The following is an 18,821-nucleotide window of genomic DNA, read 5'->3' as shown; positions in this document are numbered from 1 at the left end:
ACTCAGATTCGTGATACTTGTAACGAGTACTGTCAAATACTCGCGTATTCCGAATAGTGTGTGCAATGCAAGTCAATGGGGAAAAGTCGCAATATAACGAGTACCCCGAATACTTGCACGAATTCTGCGGCATTCAGGGTACTCGTTACATTGCGAGTATTCCCCATTGACTTGCATTGCACACACTATTCGGAATACATACGCGAGTATTAGACCGTACTCATTACGAGCATCGCGAATGCGAGTATTTTGATACTCGCTCATCATTATTTGGCTCCTTACCTTGAGCTCGGGCTTGGCTCCTCTGCGGATCTTCCCAATCACGGTGATGAAGGAGTTGTGCACCGCGTCGTCGCTCAGTTTGTCCCCGTAACAGTCAAAGCAATCCTGCAATTTACCGAGACCCTTCTCTGAGAAGGGCAAGAGGCCGAGACAATGGGCGAGATCCCGCCACTGACGCTCCGTCCTAAAAAGAAAAACAAAAATAAAGTTTACTAAAATGTGTTTCACATTAAATATCCTGGAAAGATCATTGCCCTTTGCAGTGAACGGGGCCGGACAGATGGACGCACTCGCGGCTTCTTTACTATCCAGAAGTAAAACGGCAAGATTCCCAAAAAAAAAGCACAAAAAATTCCATTGAGGCTGCGTTACCTGGCCGTACGAAAGCGGTGGCACATCTTCTCTATCAGGCTCTCCGTCTGCTTGTCCTTGGTAATGTAGGACAGGAGATGTCTACAGGAACGAAGGGAATTTTGTTACTTACCGTAAATTCCTTTTCTTCTAGCTCTTATTGGGAGACCCAGACGATTGGGGTATAGCTACTGCCCTCTGGAGGCCACACAAAGCACTACATTAAAAGTGCAAGGCCCCTCCCCCTCTGGCTATACCCCCCCGTGGTATCACGGGTTCTCCAGTTTTAGTGCCAAAGCAAGAAGGAGGAAGCCAATAACTGGTTTAAACAAATTAACTCCGAATAACATCGGAGAACTGAAAAACCGTTCAACATGAACAACATGTGTACCCGCAAACAACAAAAAAACATCCCGAAGGACAACAGGGCGGGTGCTGGGTCTCCCAATAAGAGCTAGAAGAAAAGGAATTTACGGTAAGTAACAAAATTCCCTTCTTCTTCAGCGCTCTATTGGGAGACCCAGACGATTGGGACGTCCAAAAGCTGTCCCTGGGTGGGTAAATAAATACCTCATGTTAGAGCTGCAAAACAGCCCTCCCCTACGGGGGTGTCACTGCCGCCTGCAGGACTCTTCTACCTAAGCTGGCATCCGCCGAAGCATAGGTATGCACCTGATAATGCTTGGTGAAAGTGTGCAGACTGGACCAGGTAGCTGCCTGGCACACCTGTTGAGCCGAAGCCTGGTGACGTAATGCCCAGGACGCACCCACGGCTCTGGTTGAGTGGGCTTTTAGCCCTGAAGGAACCGGAAGCCCCGCAGAACGGTAGGCCTCTAGAATTGGTTCTTTGATCCATCGAGCCAGGGTGGCTTTAGAAGCCTGCAACCCCTTGCGCGGACCAGCGACAAGGACGAAAAGTGCATCGGCACGGCGTATGGGCGCCGTGCGGGAAATGTAGATTCTGAGTGCTCTCACCAGATCTAGCAAACGTAAGGCCTTTTCATACCGGTGAACCGGATGAGGGCAAAAAGAAGGCAAGGAAATATCCTGATTAAGATGAAAAGAGGATACGACCTTAGGGAGAAACTCCGGAATGGGGCGCAGCACAACCTTGTCCTGGTGGAACACCAGGAAGGGAGCCTTGGATGACAGAGCTGCCAGCTCAGACACTCGCCGAAGCGATGTGATTGCAACAAGAAACGCCACTTTCTGCGACAGCCGAGAAAAGGAAACTTCCTTCAGAGGCTCGAAGGGCGGCTTCTGGAGAGCAACTAGTACCCTGTTCAGATCCCATGGATCTAACGGTCGCTTGTACGGGGGCACAATATGACAGACCCCCTGCAGGAACGTGCGCACCTTAGGAAGACGTGCTAGACGCTTCTGAAAAAACACGGATAGTGCCGAAACTTGCCCTTTAAGGGAGCTGAGCGACAAGCCCTTTTCTAACCCCGATTGCAGGAAGGAAAGAAACTTGGGCAATGCAAATGGCCAGGGAGACACTCCCTGAGCAGAGCACCAGGACAAGAAAATCTTCCACGTTCTGTGGTAGATCTTAGCCGAATTCGACTTTCTAGCTTGTCTCATTGTGGCAATGACTCCCTGAGATAATCCAGCAGACGCTAGGATCCAGGACTCAATGGCCACACAGTCAGGTTCAGGGCCGCAGAATTCTGATGGAAAAACGGCCCTTGGGACAGTAAGTCTGGTCGGTCTGGCAGTGACCACGGTCGACCGATCGTGAGATGCCACAGATCCGGATACCACGACCTCCTCGGCCAGTCTGGAGCGACGAGTATGACGCGGCTGCACTCGGATCTGATCTTGCGTAGCACTCTGGGCAAGAGCGCCAGAGGTGGAAACACGTATGGGAGCTGAAACTGCGACCAATCTTGAACCAAGGCGTCTGCCGCCAGAGCTCTTTGATCGCGCGACCTCGCCATGAATGCCGGGACCTTGTTGTTGTGCCGGGACGCCATTAGGTCGACGTCCGGCACTCCCCAGCGGCGACAGATTTCCTGAAACACGTCCGGGTGAAGGGACCATTCCCCTGCGTCCATGCCCTGGCGACTGAGGAAGTCTGCTTCCCAGTTTTCTACGCCTGGGATGTGAACCGCGGATATGGTGGATGCTCTGTCCTCCACCCACATTAGAATGCGCCGGACTTCTTGGAAGGCTTGCCGACTGCGCGTCCCTCCTTGGTGGTTGATGTATGCCACCGCTGTGGAGTTGTCCGATTGGATTCGGATCTGCTTTCCTTCCAGCCACTGTTGGAAGGCCAGTAGAGCAAGATACACTGCTCTGATCTCCAGAACATTGATCTGAAGGGTGGACTCCTGCGGAGTCCACGTCCCCTGAGCCCTGTGGTGGAGAAATACTGCTCCCCACCCTGACAGACTCGCATCTGTCGTGACTACTGCCCAGGATGGGGGCAGGAAGGATCTTCCCTGAGACAATGATGTGGGAAGGAGCCACCATTGTAGAGAGTCTTTGGCCGTCTGGGAAAGCGAGACTTTCCTGTCCAGGGACGTTGACTTCCCGTCCCATTGGCGGAGAATGTCCCATTGAAGTGGGCGCAGATGAAACTGCGCAAAGGGAACTGCTTCCATGGCTGCCACCATCTTCCCTAGGAAATGCATGAGGCGCCGCAAGGGATGCAACTGGCCCTGCAGGAGAGATTGCACCCCTGTCAGTAGTGACCGCTGCTTGTCCAGCGGAAGCTTCACTATCGCTGCTAGAGTATGAAACTCCATGCCAAGATACGTTAGTGACTGAGTCGGTGATAGGATCGACTTTGGAAAGTTGATGATCCATCCGAAAGACTGTAGAGTCTCCAGCGTAGCATTCAGGCTGAGTTGGCATGCCTCCTGAGAGGGAGCTTTGACCAATAAATCGTCTAGGTAAGGGATCACCGAGTGTCCCTGAGAGTGCAAGACTGCTACCACCGCCGCCATGACCTTGGTGAAGACCCGTGGGGCTGTCGCCAGACCAAATGGAAGAGCTACGAACTGAAAATGGTCGTCTCCTATCACAAAACGTAGAAAACGTTGATGTTCTGTAGCAATTGGCACGTGGAGATAAGCATTTCTGATGTCTATTGAGGCAAGGAAGTCTCCTCTGGACATTGAGGCAATGACAGAGCGGAGGGTTTCCATCCGGAACCTCCTGGCGTGCACATGCTTGTTGAGCCGTTTTAGGTCCAGAACAGGACGGAACGAGCCGTCCTTTTTTGGAACCACAAAGAGATTGGAGTAAAACCCTTGCCCTTGTTCCTGAGGAGGGACTGGGATAACCACTCCTTCCGCTTTTAGGGAATCCACCGCCTGCAGCAGAGCATCTGCTCGGTCTGGCCGTGGGGAGGTTCTGAAGAACCGAGCTGGAGGACGAGAATTGAACTCGATTCTGTACCCGCGAGACAAAATGTCCGTCACCCACCGGTCTTTGACCTGTGACATCCAAATGCCGGAAAAGCGGGAGAGCCTGCCCCCGACCGGCGATGCGGAGGGGGGGGGCTGGAAGTCATGAGGTAGCCGCTTTGGAAGCGGTACCTCCATTTGCTTTCTTGGGGCGTGTGTGAGTCCGCCACGAATCTGAGTTTCTTTGCGTCCTCTGAGTCCCTTTGGACGAGGTAAATGGTGTCTTGCCCGAACCTCGAAAGGACTGAAACCTCTGCTGCCACTTTTTCTGCTGAGGTTTGGGTGTTCTGGGTTGTGGTAAAGAGGAGTCTTTACCCTTGGACTGCTTAATGATGTCAGCCAATGGCTCGCCAAACAGTCTCTCTCTAGACAAAGGCAAACTGGTTAAACATTTTTTGGAACCAGCATCCGCTTTCCAGTCCTTTAACCACAAGGCTCTGCGCAAAACTACCGAATTGGCGGACGCCATTGAGGTGCGACTGGTAGATTCTAGGACCGCATTGATAGCGTAAGACGCAAACGCCGACATCTGCGTGGTAAGGTGCGCCACTTGCGGCACTGCTGGATGCATGATAGCATCCACCTTTGCTAAGCCAGCTGAAATAGCCTGGAGTGCCCAGACGGCTGCGAATGCCGGAGCAAACGACGCGCCTATAGCTTCATAGACAGATTTTAACCAAAGGTCCATCTGTCTGTCATTGGCATCTTTAAGTGAAGCGCCATCCTCCACTGCAACTATGGATCTAGCTGCAAGTTTGGAAATCGGGGGGTCCACCTTTGGACACTGTGTCCAGCGCTTGACCACCTCAGGGGGGAAAGGGAAACGCGTATCTTTAGATCGTTTAGAGAAACGCCTTTCCGGGTGAGCGTCGTGCTTCTGAATTGATTCTCTGAAGTCAGAGTGATCTAACAAAGCACTCAATTTACGCTTGGGATAAAGGAAACGAAACTTTTCCTGCTCCGCAGCCGCCTCTTCTGCTGAAGGGGCTGGGGGAGAAATATCCAACAGCCTATTGATGGCTGAGATAAGGTCGTCTACCATGGCATCCCCATCCGGGGTATCCAGGTTGAGAGGGGTTCCAGGAGTGGATTCCTGATCACTCTCATCAGACACATCACAGGGAGACTGATTGCGCTGAGACCCTGAGCAGTGTGAAGACGTCGAGGGTCTTTCCCAGCGAGCTCGCTTAGGGTGGCTGGGGCCATCATCTGAGTCATAATCCTCGGCCTGTGAAGCCGGGGACCCCCCTGTGGGCTGGATACATTCCAAGTGAGGGGGACCTGAGGACAGAGGCCTCGCCGTGCCCAAAGACTGAGCCCCATGCATAGATTGCAAGGTCTCAAGGATTTTTGCCATAGATACAGACATATTATCTGCAAAAACTGCAAAGTCCGTCCCTGTCACCGGGGCAGAACTTACAAGCGTCTCAGCCTGGGTCGCCACCTCTCCTGACTCCGGCTGGCGAAGCAGCACCGGGTCGGAGCATTGCACACAATGGGGGTCATCAGAGCCTGCTGGTAGATTAGCCCCACATGCAGCACACGCAGTATACACAGCCCTTTTTGCCTTGGCCGCCTTGCGTTTTGAGGATGGCATGTTGTTGCTTCCACAGAGGGATCTGGGAGATGCAGCCAGAAGCGACCTCACAGTGCAAGAAATACAATATCTATATATATGTACCCAGTACACTGACACACAGTGAGGCACTAGAGGGACCAGCACAGAAAAATCGCTTACCGCCCGCTTAAAAAGCGGGTGTGTGGTCGCCAGATAGCCCCTAGTCCAGGTCTCCCAGAGCCTTGCGTCCTTCCTCCAGCCAGGCATGCATGTAATGGCTGCCGGCGTCTCTAGAGAGGAAGGGGGGCGGGCCCTGGGCGTTCCTGGCCAAGAGCGGGAAGCCTGCTTCCCTCTGTGCATAGTGTGAGGGCTGGAGCATGTAAATCAGGCTCCAGCCCTCGTCGCTGCTTGCGAACAGCGTCTCTCCCCTACCCTGAATGACAGGGTGGGGGCGGGAACGAAACGGAGCTGCCGGCGTCCTAGGCCCAAAAAGCCGGGGACTAAAGTTATAACCGCCGCCGCCGTAAAAGCGCGGACGGCGGATCCCCGGCGCACCACAAGTCACAGCAGCGCCGCCCGGTCCAGAGGGGGTCGGCGCTGCGTTCCCATACACAAAACATCCCCCAGTAATCTGTAGGGACACTAACTCCAACATTGCGGTCCCCGGCGCACTACAACACCCAGCCAGCCCGGAGTGTGTCTGTGCCTGCCGGGGACACAGAGTACCTGTAAGATGCAGGGCCCTGTCCCTGATCGTACTCCTGCTCCGAATCCATCAGGTTCTAATGGGTCTGTGGATGGAGCCCGGCGTCAGAGCTGAGAGGCCGGCAGGATCCCACTTCCACAGAGCCCTACCAGGGGATGTGGAAGGAAAACAGCATGTCAGGCTCCAGCCCTGTACCAGCAATAGGTACCTCAACCTTACAACACCATCCAGGGGTGAGAAGGGAGCATGCTGGGGACACTATATGTGTCCTCTTTTCTTCCATCCGAAATAGTCAGCAGCTACTGCTGACTAAAATCTGTGGAGCTATGCATGGAATGTCTGACCTCCTTCGCACACAAAGCTAAAACTGGAGAACCCGTGATACCACGGGGGGGTATAGCCAGAGGGGGAGGGGCCTTGCACTTTTAATGTAGTGCTTTGTGTGGCCTCCAGAGGGCAGTAGCTATACCCCAATCGTCTGGGTCTCCCAATAGAGCGCTGAAGAAAAGGGATCATCAGCAAAAAGGATAAAAAACGGAAACAATATTAGAAAGTGAAATCCCGTTTTCAGGGATATTCCTATGAGGGACACTTATGGCAAATTTATTCCACATTACTGCAATACAATCCACATGTAACTTGTGCGATTTGTAGCCAAGAGAGTTAAAAGGGAATCTTTGCTATATAATCTGAGCACAGCATGACGTAGGGGCAGAGACCTCAATTCCAGCGACGTATCACTGACTGGGCTGCTTGGTGCAGTTTTGATAAAATCCCTGTTTTCTCTGCTGTAGATGTAGCATAGCCATGACCGCTGGGTGCTATATAATCCCACCCACACAATCACCAGCAAGCTGTCAATCAGTGGTGGGGGCGTGGTGACAGATTAGCCTGACTGGTCTGCAGGAGACTCCTAGTTCTGCTGATAAAACACTGATTGTATTGAAACTACAGCACACAGTGATGCTTGCTAGAATCAAGGTCTCTGCCCTACAATTATGCTCCTGGCCTCAGATCACATGGCGAAAACCTGCAGGTGCCCTTTAAGTATTTCCCACTTTGCAGTGCAAGGAATCCATAGTAAATCTGCAGCAAGTACACAACAGGGGGAGGGGGGGGGGATGTGTAATATTCCATTTGTAATATTAGTCTGATAAGTCACTGATAAATACCTACAAAATTTTAGGGGAGTTACTTTTAAACATTTTCTGACATTACCTCATTATTGTGTGGAAAGATTCTTCCTCCACGCCACAGTCTGGATCCGAGAGGCGGCTGATGATATCGGGCAGGAGGTTGTACACGGCATTGCCCTAGGGAACAAAATAAGGCAGAAAATAACCCCGAGGATCTTACTAACGAGAGGGATCTCCTCTAAAGACTCTTCAGATTACCTTGTTGGACAGCTCGGTGAAGAAGTTCTTGGCGAGGGCGGCAATTTCTTGGTCGGAATCGATGAGGAGCACGGCCATCTCACTGACCTGGCCCTTAACCTTCACCATATCCTTTAAAATCAGATGGGTCATCACAATGGCGGAGGTCCGACGAACGTCTCGAGACTCGTCCCGGAGCCTGCAGGAGAAAACAGAATCTTCAAAAACCTCATACAAGCTTTCAGTCACTCAATGCAAAGATTGAAATTTTACTGCAGGGACTTTTGAAACGCCCATGTGAACATGCCCCTAATGACCAGTGACGTTTATTTACCATATTTTTCGATTTATAAGATGCACCAGATTATAGACGGACCCTAAATTTATAATCGGCAGTAGTGCTGGAGTAGGACGATGCTGCAGGTGTCCCGGATGCTCACTACGGGCGCGTGAGGTAGGTGCGGGCTTCAAAGAATTGACGCCCGGATTTGGCGCATGCGCAGATTGAGCTAACATCTCAATGATGAGAACAGATCACGTCTGCGCACGTGTCGACACTGGGCTCCATTTTCCTTAAGTCTGCTGCTGGGAGATTAATGGATCAGAGGCGGCGCGTGCACAGATGAGATCTTGAGCCAAGAGCTCAATCAGCACACGCACGCGCCAACTCCAGGTGCCATTATTTGAAGCCTGCACTGACGACATTTTCAGGACGGCCCCCTGCCTCACCCTCCGCAGCGAGCACAGTGCACCTCTGGTAGCATCACCCCTCTCCACCATCCCCTTGTAATCTACATTTGGATTATAAGATGAATTCCACGATTTTCCTCCCAAGGTTTGGGAGGAAAAGTGCGTCTTATAAGCCGAAAAATACTAGCCGAAAAACTAGGCCGCAAAGCCGGGGACTCGAGTAATAAGCGCGGCCGTCCTATGTGCACGGCCAGCGCGGAGTCCCCGGCGCACCACAAGTCCCAGCCGCGCCACAGTGTAAAAACACCCAGCAGCGGCCCGGCGCGGCAGTTCCCAATACATAAATTCACACAGCAAAGCTGCCGTGAATAATAGCACGAGCGCTCCGCGCTGTTGTCCCCGGCGCACTAGCACTCCCAGCAATGCTGGTGTGTGTGTGCGCGATGTGTACGGGGACACAGAGTACCTTAATGTAGCAGGGCCCTGTCCCTGACGATACTCAGCTCCATATCCAGCAGGTTCTCTGGGTCTGTGGATGGAGCCCGGTCTCAGTGCCTAGAGACCTGTAAGATCCCACTTCACCCAGAGCCCTGAGGGGGGATGGGGAAGGAAAACAGCATGTGGGCTCCAGCCTCCGTACCCGCAATGGGTACCTCAACCTTAACAAACACCCGACAAAAGTGGGGTGAGAAGGGAGCATGCTGGGGGCCCCATATGGGCCCACTTTTCTTCCATCCGACATAGTCAGCAGCTGCTGCTGACTAAAATCTGTGGAGCTGTGCGTGGATGTCTGACCTCCTTCGCACAAAGCAGAAAACTGGTGAGCCAGTGATCCCACTGGGGGTGTATAGCCAGAAGGGGAGGGGCCTTACACTTTTTAGTGTAATGCTTTGTGTGGCCTCCGGAGGCAGTACTATACACCCAATCGTCTGGGTCTCCCAATGGAGCGCCGAAGAAAATACCGTAGGTATTATTGTCATGAAAGCCGCCTTTAAACAGCAGTGACTGGAGCAAAGCAGCGTAAAATGTGAACACAGCCCAACAATGTTTTGTGCAAAACAAAAAGCCTATATTTAATATTACAGGATTCACCTAGCGTAGAGATGAGGGGTCCATGGTTCTATGAGATTAGGAAATCTAATGCTGAGGTCTCCTAAAGCAATCATAATATTGGATCGAACCCCGGGCAGCAGAGACTTCTCCAGAAGTGTGAAGAGAAGACGCAGGTGAGAGTCACAGAAGTCCGAGCTGCAGATATAGTCAGGAGTAAGCATTGGGAAATATATGCAAATATTCTGAGAACGATATGAAGACCAATGTTACCTGATCATCATAAACTTAGTAAGGGCCAGCGTGGCCGCCGAGCACAAGGCCGGGTCATTGTACTTCCCGGAGCTTTTACAAACGCGGAGAACGAGCGGCAGAAACGCAGAGAGGTATTGTTGTCCTATTGGAAAAGAAAAGGAGAAGAAAAAAAAAATAAAGTTCCCAATAATACTTGAGTGATTATCAGCAGCTAATACGGTAACAGTTTACGTCTAACTCACCACTGAGCAGCTCCTTGTCACAAACCCTCTGGATGAGCTCCGCTTCGGCATCATCAGCGGAAGCACCGGCCAAACCCATGTCCTCCTCCTCCAGACTCTCATTTCCCTACACAGAAAAAGAAAAGAAATGACACCTTGCATCTAGATCAGTGTTTCTCAAACTCCAGTCCTCATGGCCCCCTAACGGGTCATGTTTTCAGGATTTCCTTAATATAGCGCAGGTGATGCCTTGATAATGATTCCATCACCTGTGCAATAGTAAGGAAATCCTGAAAACATCACCTGTTGGGGGTCGTGAGGACTGGCGTTTGGGAAACACTGATCTAGACAATTATTACCCAGAGACCAGAAAATAAGACGCTCACCTTATTCTTCCTTTGTTTGTCATTTCCCAATTTTTCTGCCTCTTGTTCCTCCTTCAAGACCCTCTTCCTCCTCAGCTCTGTACTTACTGTACACTCCAAGTGAACCACGAGCTGCAGCGCAATGTCTCCAGCCAGGGACAGCAGGTGGGTGAGCAGAAACGCGGGGACGGTGGACGCTGAGGACGACAGATCCAAGAAGATTATTACAGTACTGAATATTTTATCTTTATTAAAGTCCAGCGCCTCAAATTCTTGCGGGGAAAATGTAATAATTTATTAAGGCTATTAATTAAGAATAATAAATATTAATTTATATAGCGCTATTGATTCCACAGCGCTTTATGTACATCAGGAACACTCTCCCCATTGGGGCTCACAATCTACAGTCCCTATCTGTATGTTTTTGGAGCGTGGCAGTAAACCGGAGGAAACACACACAAACACGGGAAGAACAAACTCCTTACAGATGTTGTCATTGGTGGGATTTGAACCTAGGACCCCAAGCGCTCTAAAACTGCAGTGCTAACCACTGAGCCACCACAAGACTACAGTGCTGACCACTGAGCCACCGTGCCCCCCTAACCATCTAGTACAGTAAACTCTCATCCTATCATGCACAATTTCTCTTTTATAAAATCGTACAAACACTACTTGCTCCCGCCATCCCAGAGTGCACGCTCCCCCTCACCTTCCCCTCGGCTGCTCAGTTCCTGCAGGACCTGCTGGCTGCATTGGTGAAGGATTTCGGCACTGATTTCCTCAGGCTCTTCCGCCATCTCATACACCAGCTTAATCACAGTCTCCTTGAAGGTTAACCAGTGCAGGCTCTGACGAGTGATCCCTAAAAACAAAAAACACATATGGGTGACAAGGATAACAGTGAAGTACAACTGAAGAAGAAATATTGTACTTTTCGTTTTATAAGACACACCCCAAATTTAGAGAAATAAAAAAAATAAAATAAAATATGGGGTCCATCTTATAAAGTGCCGCTCACATCAGCACTATTTTGCCGGAAACAAAGATCCGGCACAAATGTGTTTCAGTTCCATTCATTTACAATGAAAGCGTTGCAAGATGCGGTTGTGTATGACGCACGCAACCACATCTTGCCATGCTTTCATTGTAAATTAATGGAACGGAAACGCATTTGTGCCGGATCTGACTTTCCGGTAAAATATTGGTGATGTGAGCGGTGCGTAATACTGCTTCCCTACCAAAGGGGGGAGCGGCATCAGTGGTGGAGCAGCATCACAGAAGGTGCCTGAGTAGGGCAATGCTGCGGACACTGTGAGGCAGGAGTATCCAGAAACTGTCAGCGGTGCAGGCTTCAATGAAACGACGCCCGGAGTTGGTGCATGCGCATATGTAGCTTTCGGCTCTGCACACACGCCACCTCCGGGCGCCATTTTCCTTAAGCCCGCTGCAGGGAGATCAATGGGCCGGAGGCGGCACATGTGCAGATGAGATCTTGAGCCAACAGCTTTATCTGCGCATGCACCAACTCTGGGCACCATTATTGGAGGCCCGCACCGTCGACTTTTTCAGAATGGCAGCCCCTGCCTCACCGCCCGCAGCACAGCGCACTAACTGTGGCATCTCCTGTGAACCGTCTCCACCTCACCTGGTAAACTACATTCGGATTATAAAACGCATCCCTCACTTTCCTCCAAAATTTTAGGAGGGAAAAGTGCATCTTATAATCCGAAAAATATGGTATAGTAGAATTACCAATAAAAGGTGACCGGATAGAGAACCTCTTGCTTTAGATTTCAGCTGCGTCACCAGCGCTTACCTCCGACAACAGCTTCGGTCGCATGTTGGAAAAGACAGTGGTCCTTTGGAAGACTAAGAGGTGGGGATTTCTTCCCAAGAGGGGACTGAGGGGAGAAAAAAAAAAATAAATAAAAAAAAAAAGTTGGTGAAATGGTCACTCTTTGTCTAAGAAAGAAAATTAAGAAGGTTTCTTTGTTATCCAAAAACACCAAAAGTGTTTACGTCTCCAAACTCCTGCAACTTCACCACTGCCACCTGGACCAGATGTGATGTTACATAGTCACCTGAAACACCAGGGGGCTGTATTCAAGGATCAGGTGACTATAGATGGGTCATCACTCAAGTCCCATTAAAAAAAAAAAAAAAAAAAAAAAATGAAGAAAAAAACCCCAAAAACGGCAGTGATTTGGAGAGGAGGAACACTTAAAACTTCATGAAATTAGACGTTAGTGGCCAGTTTGCGCCCCCCATCATACATTGTGCATATCAACGTGGGCCGATATTTTTGCAACTGTCAGTTCTATTGAGTGGCATTTGCAGAAATTCATGCACTTTTTGGAAAAATATTTTCCGATGACACCGATTTACAGTGGGGGAAATCTGCACAAACCTTCTGGCCATCTGTGATTTTCAAGATGCAGTTACACACTTCCCGCGCCAGCTGGTAATCCTTGTGAGCGTCTTGACCCAAGCTCACCGTCACCAGAGTGTCCAGGTTACTAAGTACGATTTCTGGTTGGCCCCTTAAATTAAAAAAGGCAGAATTGTGACACTTTAAGCTGCATATAAATGTGAAGTGAAGCCGATCAGAGGCCTGGAACTCACCGGGACATCATGCCCAACAACATGACGGCAGCACGACGCTCCACGGGAGAACACGGCACCTTAAGGGTGAACTTCTCCCAGAGCAGCTGAGTTACAGACGGACGGATCTCTCCTTTCTGTACAAACTCCAACACCTACAATGCAGGGAAGGGAGGTTTTGGTTAATTAAAGGATTAAAATTTGTAAAATTTCTTAAAAACACAAAACAAAACCCACCACAGCCACAACAACTACAACAAAAACTATTGATGAGGTGTAGATGTGAAGCATGTAGAATTTTGCAAAGTTTTGAATGGAAAACCATTGCACAGTTGAGAGACAATCCTGGTGGCGATCGGCCTAGGAGGCCCCCACTGCGAAAGTGTAGGGAGCACAAGTTATCCTTTATCCAATAGGCTTCCAGAATTGCAGACCGGATCCAGCGGGCAATGTCGGCTCTGGAAGCAGGAAGACCTCTGCGGTGACCGTCCAAAATCCCAAACGCCGTCCATCTAAGGGTGTCGTCCTCGCGATGTAAAGAAGAGTTCTCAGAAGGTCCAGCTTAAGCAGGGACTGCTCCAGAGGATGAGAAGGAGACAGGCAAAGAGGCGAGAGCATAATTTACTCATTAAGGGTGAAACGAGTAAATAACCTTAGGAAAACCTGATAGAAGCAGATGCAAAACTATCTTGTCCTGGTGAAACACCAGGTAGGGGTGGGGGTGGGGAGGCAAGACAGACGAGAGTTCAGACACACGTTTCAGGAGATTGCCATGAAGAAGGAAACCTTCCAAGAGTGGAATGATTGATCTGCTACAAGAGGTCGCTCTAACGGGGACCTCTGAAGGACTAAGTTAAGCTCCCAAGGTTGTACTGGAGGGTGGTAAGTGGGAGAAGAATGGGTGACCCCTTGATGAAAAGTTCTGACCTAGGAAGAGGATGCCAAAGTTTCAATGGAACAGAACAAAGCTGAGACCTGATCCTTGAGGGAACTGAGGGACAGGCCAGAATAAAGACCTGACTGCAAAAAGAGCAGGGAAGGTAAGGAGAAACCCATTGGGGCCAACTGGTTGGCATTGCAACAGAAAAAGGAAGGCCTTCCATGTTCAGTGGTAAATACGAGAGGAGGAGAGATTCCTAGACTTGATCATGGTCTGAATGATCTGAACAGAGAACCCAGGGGATTTTACCATACTGCAAAACAGTCATGCTCTTAAGTTGAGAAATTGAGAATTCTGGAAGAAGAGAGGCTTCTGTGAAAGATCTGGAAGAACCAAAAAGCTTCCATGAAACATTTATGAGGAGGATTACCTTTCTATACCAAGGTCTTTTGGGCCTTGATCTTTGACCAAACTGGGAAGGGGGCGGGGGGGGAAATCAGCAAAAATGGAGGAAACCAGTACGGAAAGGGAGGCTGGGACCAGGGAATCACCAGAGCATCAGAGTCAATCACAAGATCTAGACACAAACTGAGGTACCTTGCAGATCAGTGTGGACACCATAAAGTAGATATTAGGGGTACGCTATCTGAGACCAATCTGGCTGAAGACTGCAGGTTTTAGGGACCGTTTGCCTGCATGTCTGTGGACAAGTCATCTGCTCTGGGAACACGCACTACTGAGATTGCCGGTACATTCTGTTTGGCCCATGACAGGATAGGGGAGACCTTGGACATCACTGCTCGACTTAAGAGTTCCTCCTTGATGGTTGATTTATGGGAAGCAGTTTTCAGACTGGACGTGGATCAGTTGACCAAGAAGAAGCTCCTACAAGTGAAGGAGAGCCTGAAGAATTGCTATGAGATAAAGGATGTTGATGGGAAGATATGATTACTGAGTGTTCCATTGGCCCGAAAACATAAGGTTCTGGAAAATTGCTCCACAGCCGAGAAGGCCGGCGTCAGTCGTAACCATCTTTAAAAAAGGTCTTGGTAGACACAATCTTCAGTCACAAATGAGGGGAGAGTGTCTCCACCATTACAGGGAGGGATCATGTGGACTTGTACCATATTGATAGGAGAAAAAGCTGCAGAGGGTGTGCGCAACTGCATGGATGGGACTGCTTACAATGCGGCAACCATCTGGCCCAGAAAGCTAATGCAGAACTGGAGAGCATGGAGAGGGACATCAGAATGAATCTGGCTTAAATCGGGCTGAGCACTTATGAGGCAGAAATACTCTTGTGCAAGTGGTGTCAAATCACATTACCAAGAAAACTATGGGCTGGGCCAGGATCAGAGATGACGTTGCTCTGTTGATGATCCAACCAAGACAAGAGAGGGTGTCCAGGGTGATCTCCAGACTTTTGCAACATGCTGAGAGGGATGTTGCTTAGAACAAGATGTCGTCCAGAATACCTCTGGTCCAAAGAATGGCCATGACAGCTGACATTACCTTGATGACAAGCTTAGGTGCTGTCAACTGAAAATGCAAGTTCTGAACTGCAAAGAGCAGGAATAATGGGTATGTGCAGATGGGCATCATGGATGTTCACTGATGGAGGCCATAACTGAACGGAGCGACTATTTCTGAAGTGACAGTAGAGGACATGTCTGTTCAATTTGAGGATGGGATACACATATCCATCCTGGAGACCACAAAAAGGTTTGAATAAAAAAAAAAATAATAATATGCTCCTGTGGGGGAACTGGAATGATTACGCTGGACCTGCAAAGTGAATGGATAGCCTTGAAGAACCCAGGCATGTGAGAGGGGATCCTTCGGAGGGCACGAATCGAATCAGCAAGAGCGAGGAAGGGTGGAACACTATTTTGATGCCATGAGGCTACATCCTGGACCCAAGTACTGGTGAATAAGGAAAGACTTGTCCTGGAACAGGAAGGGAGGAATGCCCTCCCAGAGAGGATTCCCAGGTGGGGACGTAAATCAGGAGGGCACAATGAGCCGCCTCATAACAGGCATCCAGTAGAGCCCTGAGACCTCAACCATGTCCTGTCTGTGCTCCATCAATCTCCTCCCTTTTAGCCTCTTTGCACCATCTCTCCAAGGTTTCTTTCATGGAAGGCGGCATTTCTAGTGTCCATAACCTTGATCTGTAGGATGGCCAAGCTCACTGACCGTTCCAGTAGGGCTCCATTTTTCACCATCAAGACAAGGTGGTCTTGCGACTCGTGCCATCCTATTAAAAAGGTGATCTCCACTTTCCTCATCCTGCCCTGCTTTCGCCCATCTCCAGGCGAGTTCTCACCAGTGTCTGGAACTGGTTAGTGCCATCAGGACGTCTCTTTTGGTTACTGAAGCCTTTTGGCGCTCCAATTCTCTTTACATGATCCTAGACAAAGCATCATCAGTCTCCAACAGCCCCAATTTTAATAGGTCAGAAATTGTGGAAGGATACTAGGCCAATTTGCCACCCTTTCAGGTGACTGCTCCACATAGGCGGTCAGGCCACAGGCCTCGGTTTCTTAGGTCTGCATGGCTGTAACCTGGGCTCCTGTTCATAACTGTCAAACCCTACAAGATCCACTTGCTGGCTTCAGGCCGGTACCAGCTTGGGAAGTAAGGTGAATGCCGCTGTCTGCTGGGTGGTCCGAATGGTCAGTTATTATTCTCCACCCATTGGGACAGCTTTATCATGTCAGACGGTCTTAATAGAATTGGCGGATACGAGAGAGAGTTGAACTTTTTCATTTACTGTAAAAGTATTACACATCAAAAAGGATCACAGCTCCCATCTTTCCCCATTCCCAAGGTCTGTTTAAGTTGCCTTTGGACTGTGCAAGCTACGTATGGGTCCGGTTCATGTTGGTTCATTTTTGTTAAGGGATTCTTCAGGTTTTAGGATTATCCTACTTCTTCTAGCGCTAAACTGAGCTGCTCAATATCTGGAGGAGAACGTGAACCCCACTAGGTATAGCAAACACCTTCACTTTGTGTTGAGCCTGTTAGTGGCAGGGCACATACCCGAGTCCTGTGTCCCTCCAATATATTCAATGACAAAAGGGATTTTACAGTAAGGACATAAGCAATAAAACCCAGCACGATCTATAAAATAACCTGATACTTACTATTTCTTCCAAACACTGGATAACACCCGCAGATGAATCTACCATAAGCAAAGACAAATTGTGAATCAAATTCTGAGCCTTCACCCTGAAGAGAAAAAAGGAAAAGCGTCACAGCGTTGTATGATTAGGCGGCCAATAATGGAGGCAAAGAGCGGTATATTCCAGAAACGAGAGAAGGAGAAGTTTTTTTTTTTTTTTAAAACACCGTAATACTTTACTGTCATTTAAAGGGGTTGTCCACTACTAGGACAACCCCTTCTGATTCCACTGGTTTCCCCCAGTTAAAATAAAAGACCCTGTAGACACCTCCCATTCTGGTGCCTTTCCAGTGCCGTCTGTAATGGCGGTTCAGGGCTCATGTGACATCATATGAACCCTGCATCCAATCACCGCCAGCTTCTCTCCCCGCCTTTGGACCAAATCTGTTAAATCAACAGGATATGACACTGTCTGACACTCACTTCCTGTTGCTTGCTCATTTAGTCCGAAGGCGGGAAGAGAAGTCTGTGGTGATTGGATGCAGGGCGACGGCGAGAGAACATTAGGAGAGTACAGGGTATTTTATTTTAATTGGGTGAAACAAGTGGAATCAGATGGTATTGTGGAGGTGGCACTGAGCAATAGCTTGTTTGTTCAAACGTAATAAGAATATGTGTATATAAATAATCAAAATATAGATGTAGTTGTATAAATCGGTCTGTCTATGTAGCCATCGCATAGACCCATAATATAATTTCAAGTTCTATAGCCATGAACGAGTTAACCAAAGATAATGAAGCCAGAATGTGAAGCTGCAAAAGTGTTATCAGTAATGTTCACACAAAAGGAATGTACGGTAGGCAGGCAATGTGCTGTGAGAAATTAAGGAGTAAAAGTACTCCTTGTTTAGCTTCAAGGTTATTCATGCTTACTTACTGTATAATTGGATCTATCGAATACACGGGTCAGTTGGTGATGCTGGCTCAAGGAGAACATGTCTCATGTATTCATGGTCTGATACATTAATATCGGCTCTGATATATATATAGCCAATACGGCACCGTCTCTGGATATCCCAAACGAAGACTCCATTAGCAGTCTTCAACCTAAATTCCTCCCTTGACAGTATTGTCCTAGTATTGGACAACCCCTTTAATACAGACCCTTCTTATATAGTTCTCTGGTTACCTCTCAGACTCTGTGCTGGCACATAGGTAGAGCTGCCGGTAGGCACCAACCACAGCATCCCGAACACCGGGCTCCTTTGACCATATGAGAGGCAGCATGCGGCGAACCCCAATCACGGCTTGAGGCACCCCAAATTGTGAGACAGTCACAAAGAACTCGATGACTTCTTGTACGACTGTAAATATTTGTAGCAAATCCAATCAGTAAACATTTAATAAAAAGAAAACCCCAGGAGCGCTTGAAGAGCAGCGAGCACCCACCAGACGAGGCGGCTTCATACATCATCTTGCTGATCACATCAATGGCTTCTTCTATCTTTACAGCGAAATGGTGAGCGTCCGTCAGGTACTGCACCAACATCTCCTGCTTGCTCAGCTCAGACCTCTGCTCCTCCTGCTGCTCAGAGGACACTTCTGCAACTTGCTCCTCACTTGGAGACTTGGCATCTTTATCCTTTGCTGGAGAGAATTAAATAAATAAATCTTAAACAAAAAGATTAAAGGAAAGTAAAGCATAAAAGACCGAAAAAGCAAGAAAGCTGCAGATTGGTCAGATCATCATCAACCCGTATGAAAAAAGGCCAGCAAAATTTTGACCTCTGGTCGGAAATACCATGTGTTGTATGGTGTTTAGCTCCATTACTGTTGTCGGTTTAATCTCGTCCATGCACATTACAGCATTTAACATCTCGACACTTAAAAGTTTAGTATTGGGCAATTTGAGTCTCCAGTCCCAGGATAATTTGGAGCTCTGCAAAAATTGT

The 18,821-nt window shown here is 49.0% G+C and overlaps 1 protein-coding gene across 3 annotated transcripts in view; it reads right to left on the bottom strand.

Moving 5' to 3' along the window:
* The window catches only part of NCAPD2 (non-SMC condensin I complex subunit D2), a 164,067-nt gene that overhangs the window by 33,587 nt on the left and 111,659 nt on the right, over nt 1–18,821 (bottom strand). For 2 of the 3 annotated variants that reach the window (XM_075348321.1, XM_075348320.1), the window contains exons 15-29: nt 18,319–18,516; nt 18,059–18,233; nt 16,892–16,976; nt 12,887–13,020; nt 12,672–12,804; nt 12,081–12,165; nt 10,974–11,126; nt 10,286–10,461; nt 9,921–10,026; nt 9,697–9,820; nt 9,466–9,621; nt 7,705–7,882; nt 7,529–7,623; nt 655–735; nt 283–466 (exon numbers count right to left, since the gene is read on the bottom strand). In XM_075348321.1, the coding sequence (XP_075204436.1) occupies nt 283–466; nt 655–735; nt 7,529–7,623; nt 7,705–7,882; nt 9,466–9,621; nt 9,697–9,820; nt 9,921–10,026; nt 10,286–10,461; nt 10,974–11,126; nt 12,081–12,165; nt 12,672–12,804; nt 12,887–13,020; nt 16,892–16,976; nt 18,059–18,233; nt 18,319–18,516 (2,063 nt within the window). The remainder of the gene's footprint in view (nt 1–282; nt 467–654; nt 736–7,528; nt 7,624–7,704; nt 7,883–9,465; nt 9,622–9,696; nt 9,821–9,920; nt 10,027–10,285; nt 10,462–10,973; nt 11,127–12,080; nt 12,166–12,671; nt 12,805–12,886; nt 13,021–16,891; nt 16,977–18,058; nt 18,234–18,318; nt 18,517–18,821) is intronic. The other variant, XM_075348322.1, reaches the window with a different exon arrangement.

Source organism: Anomaloglossus baeobatrachus, chromosome 5 (assembly GCF_048569485.1).
Source record: "Anomaloglossus baeobatrachus isolate aAnoBae1 chromosome 5, aAnoBae1.hap1, whole genome shotgun sequence".
NCBI classification, from domain to species: domain Eukaryota; kingdom Metazoa; phylum Chordata; class Amphibia; order Anura; family Aromobatidae; genus Anomaloglossus; species Anomaloglossus baeobatrachus.
This window is presented reverse-complemented; position numbering and strand designations above follow the sequence as displayed.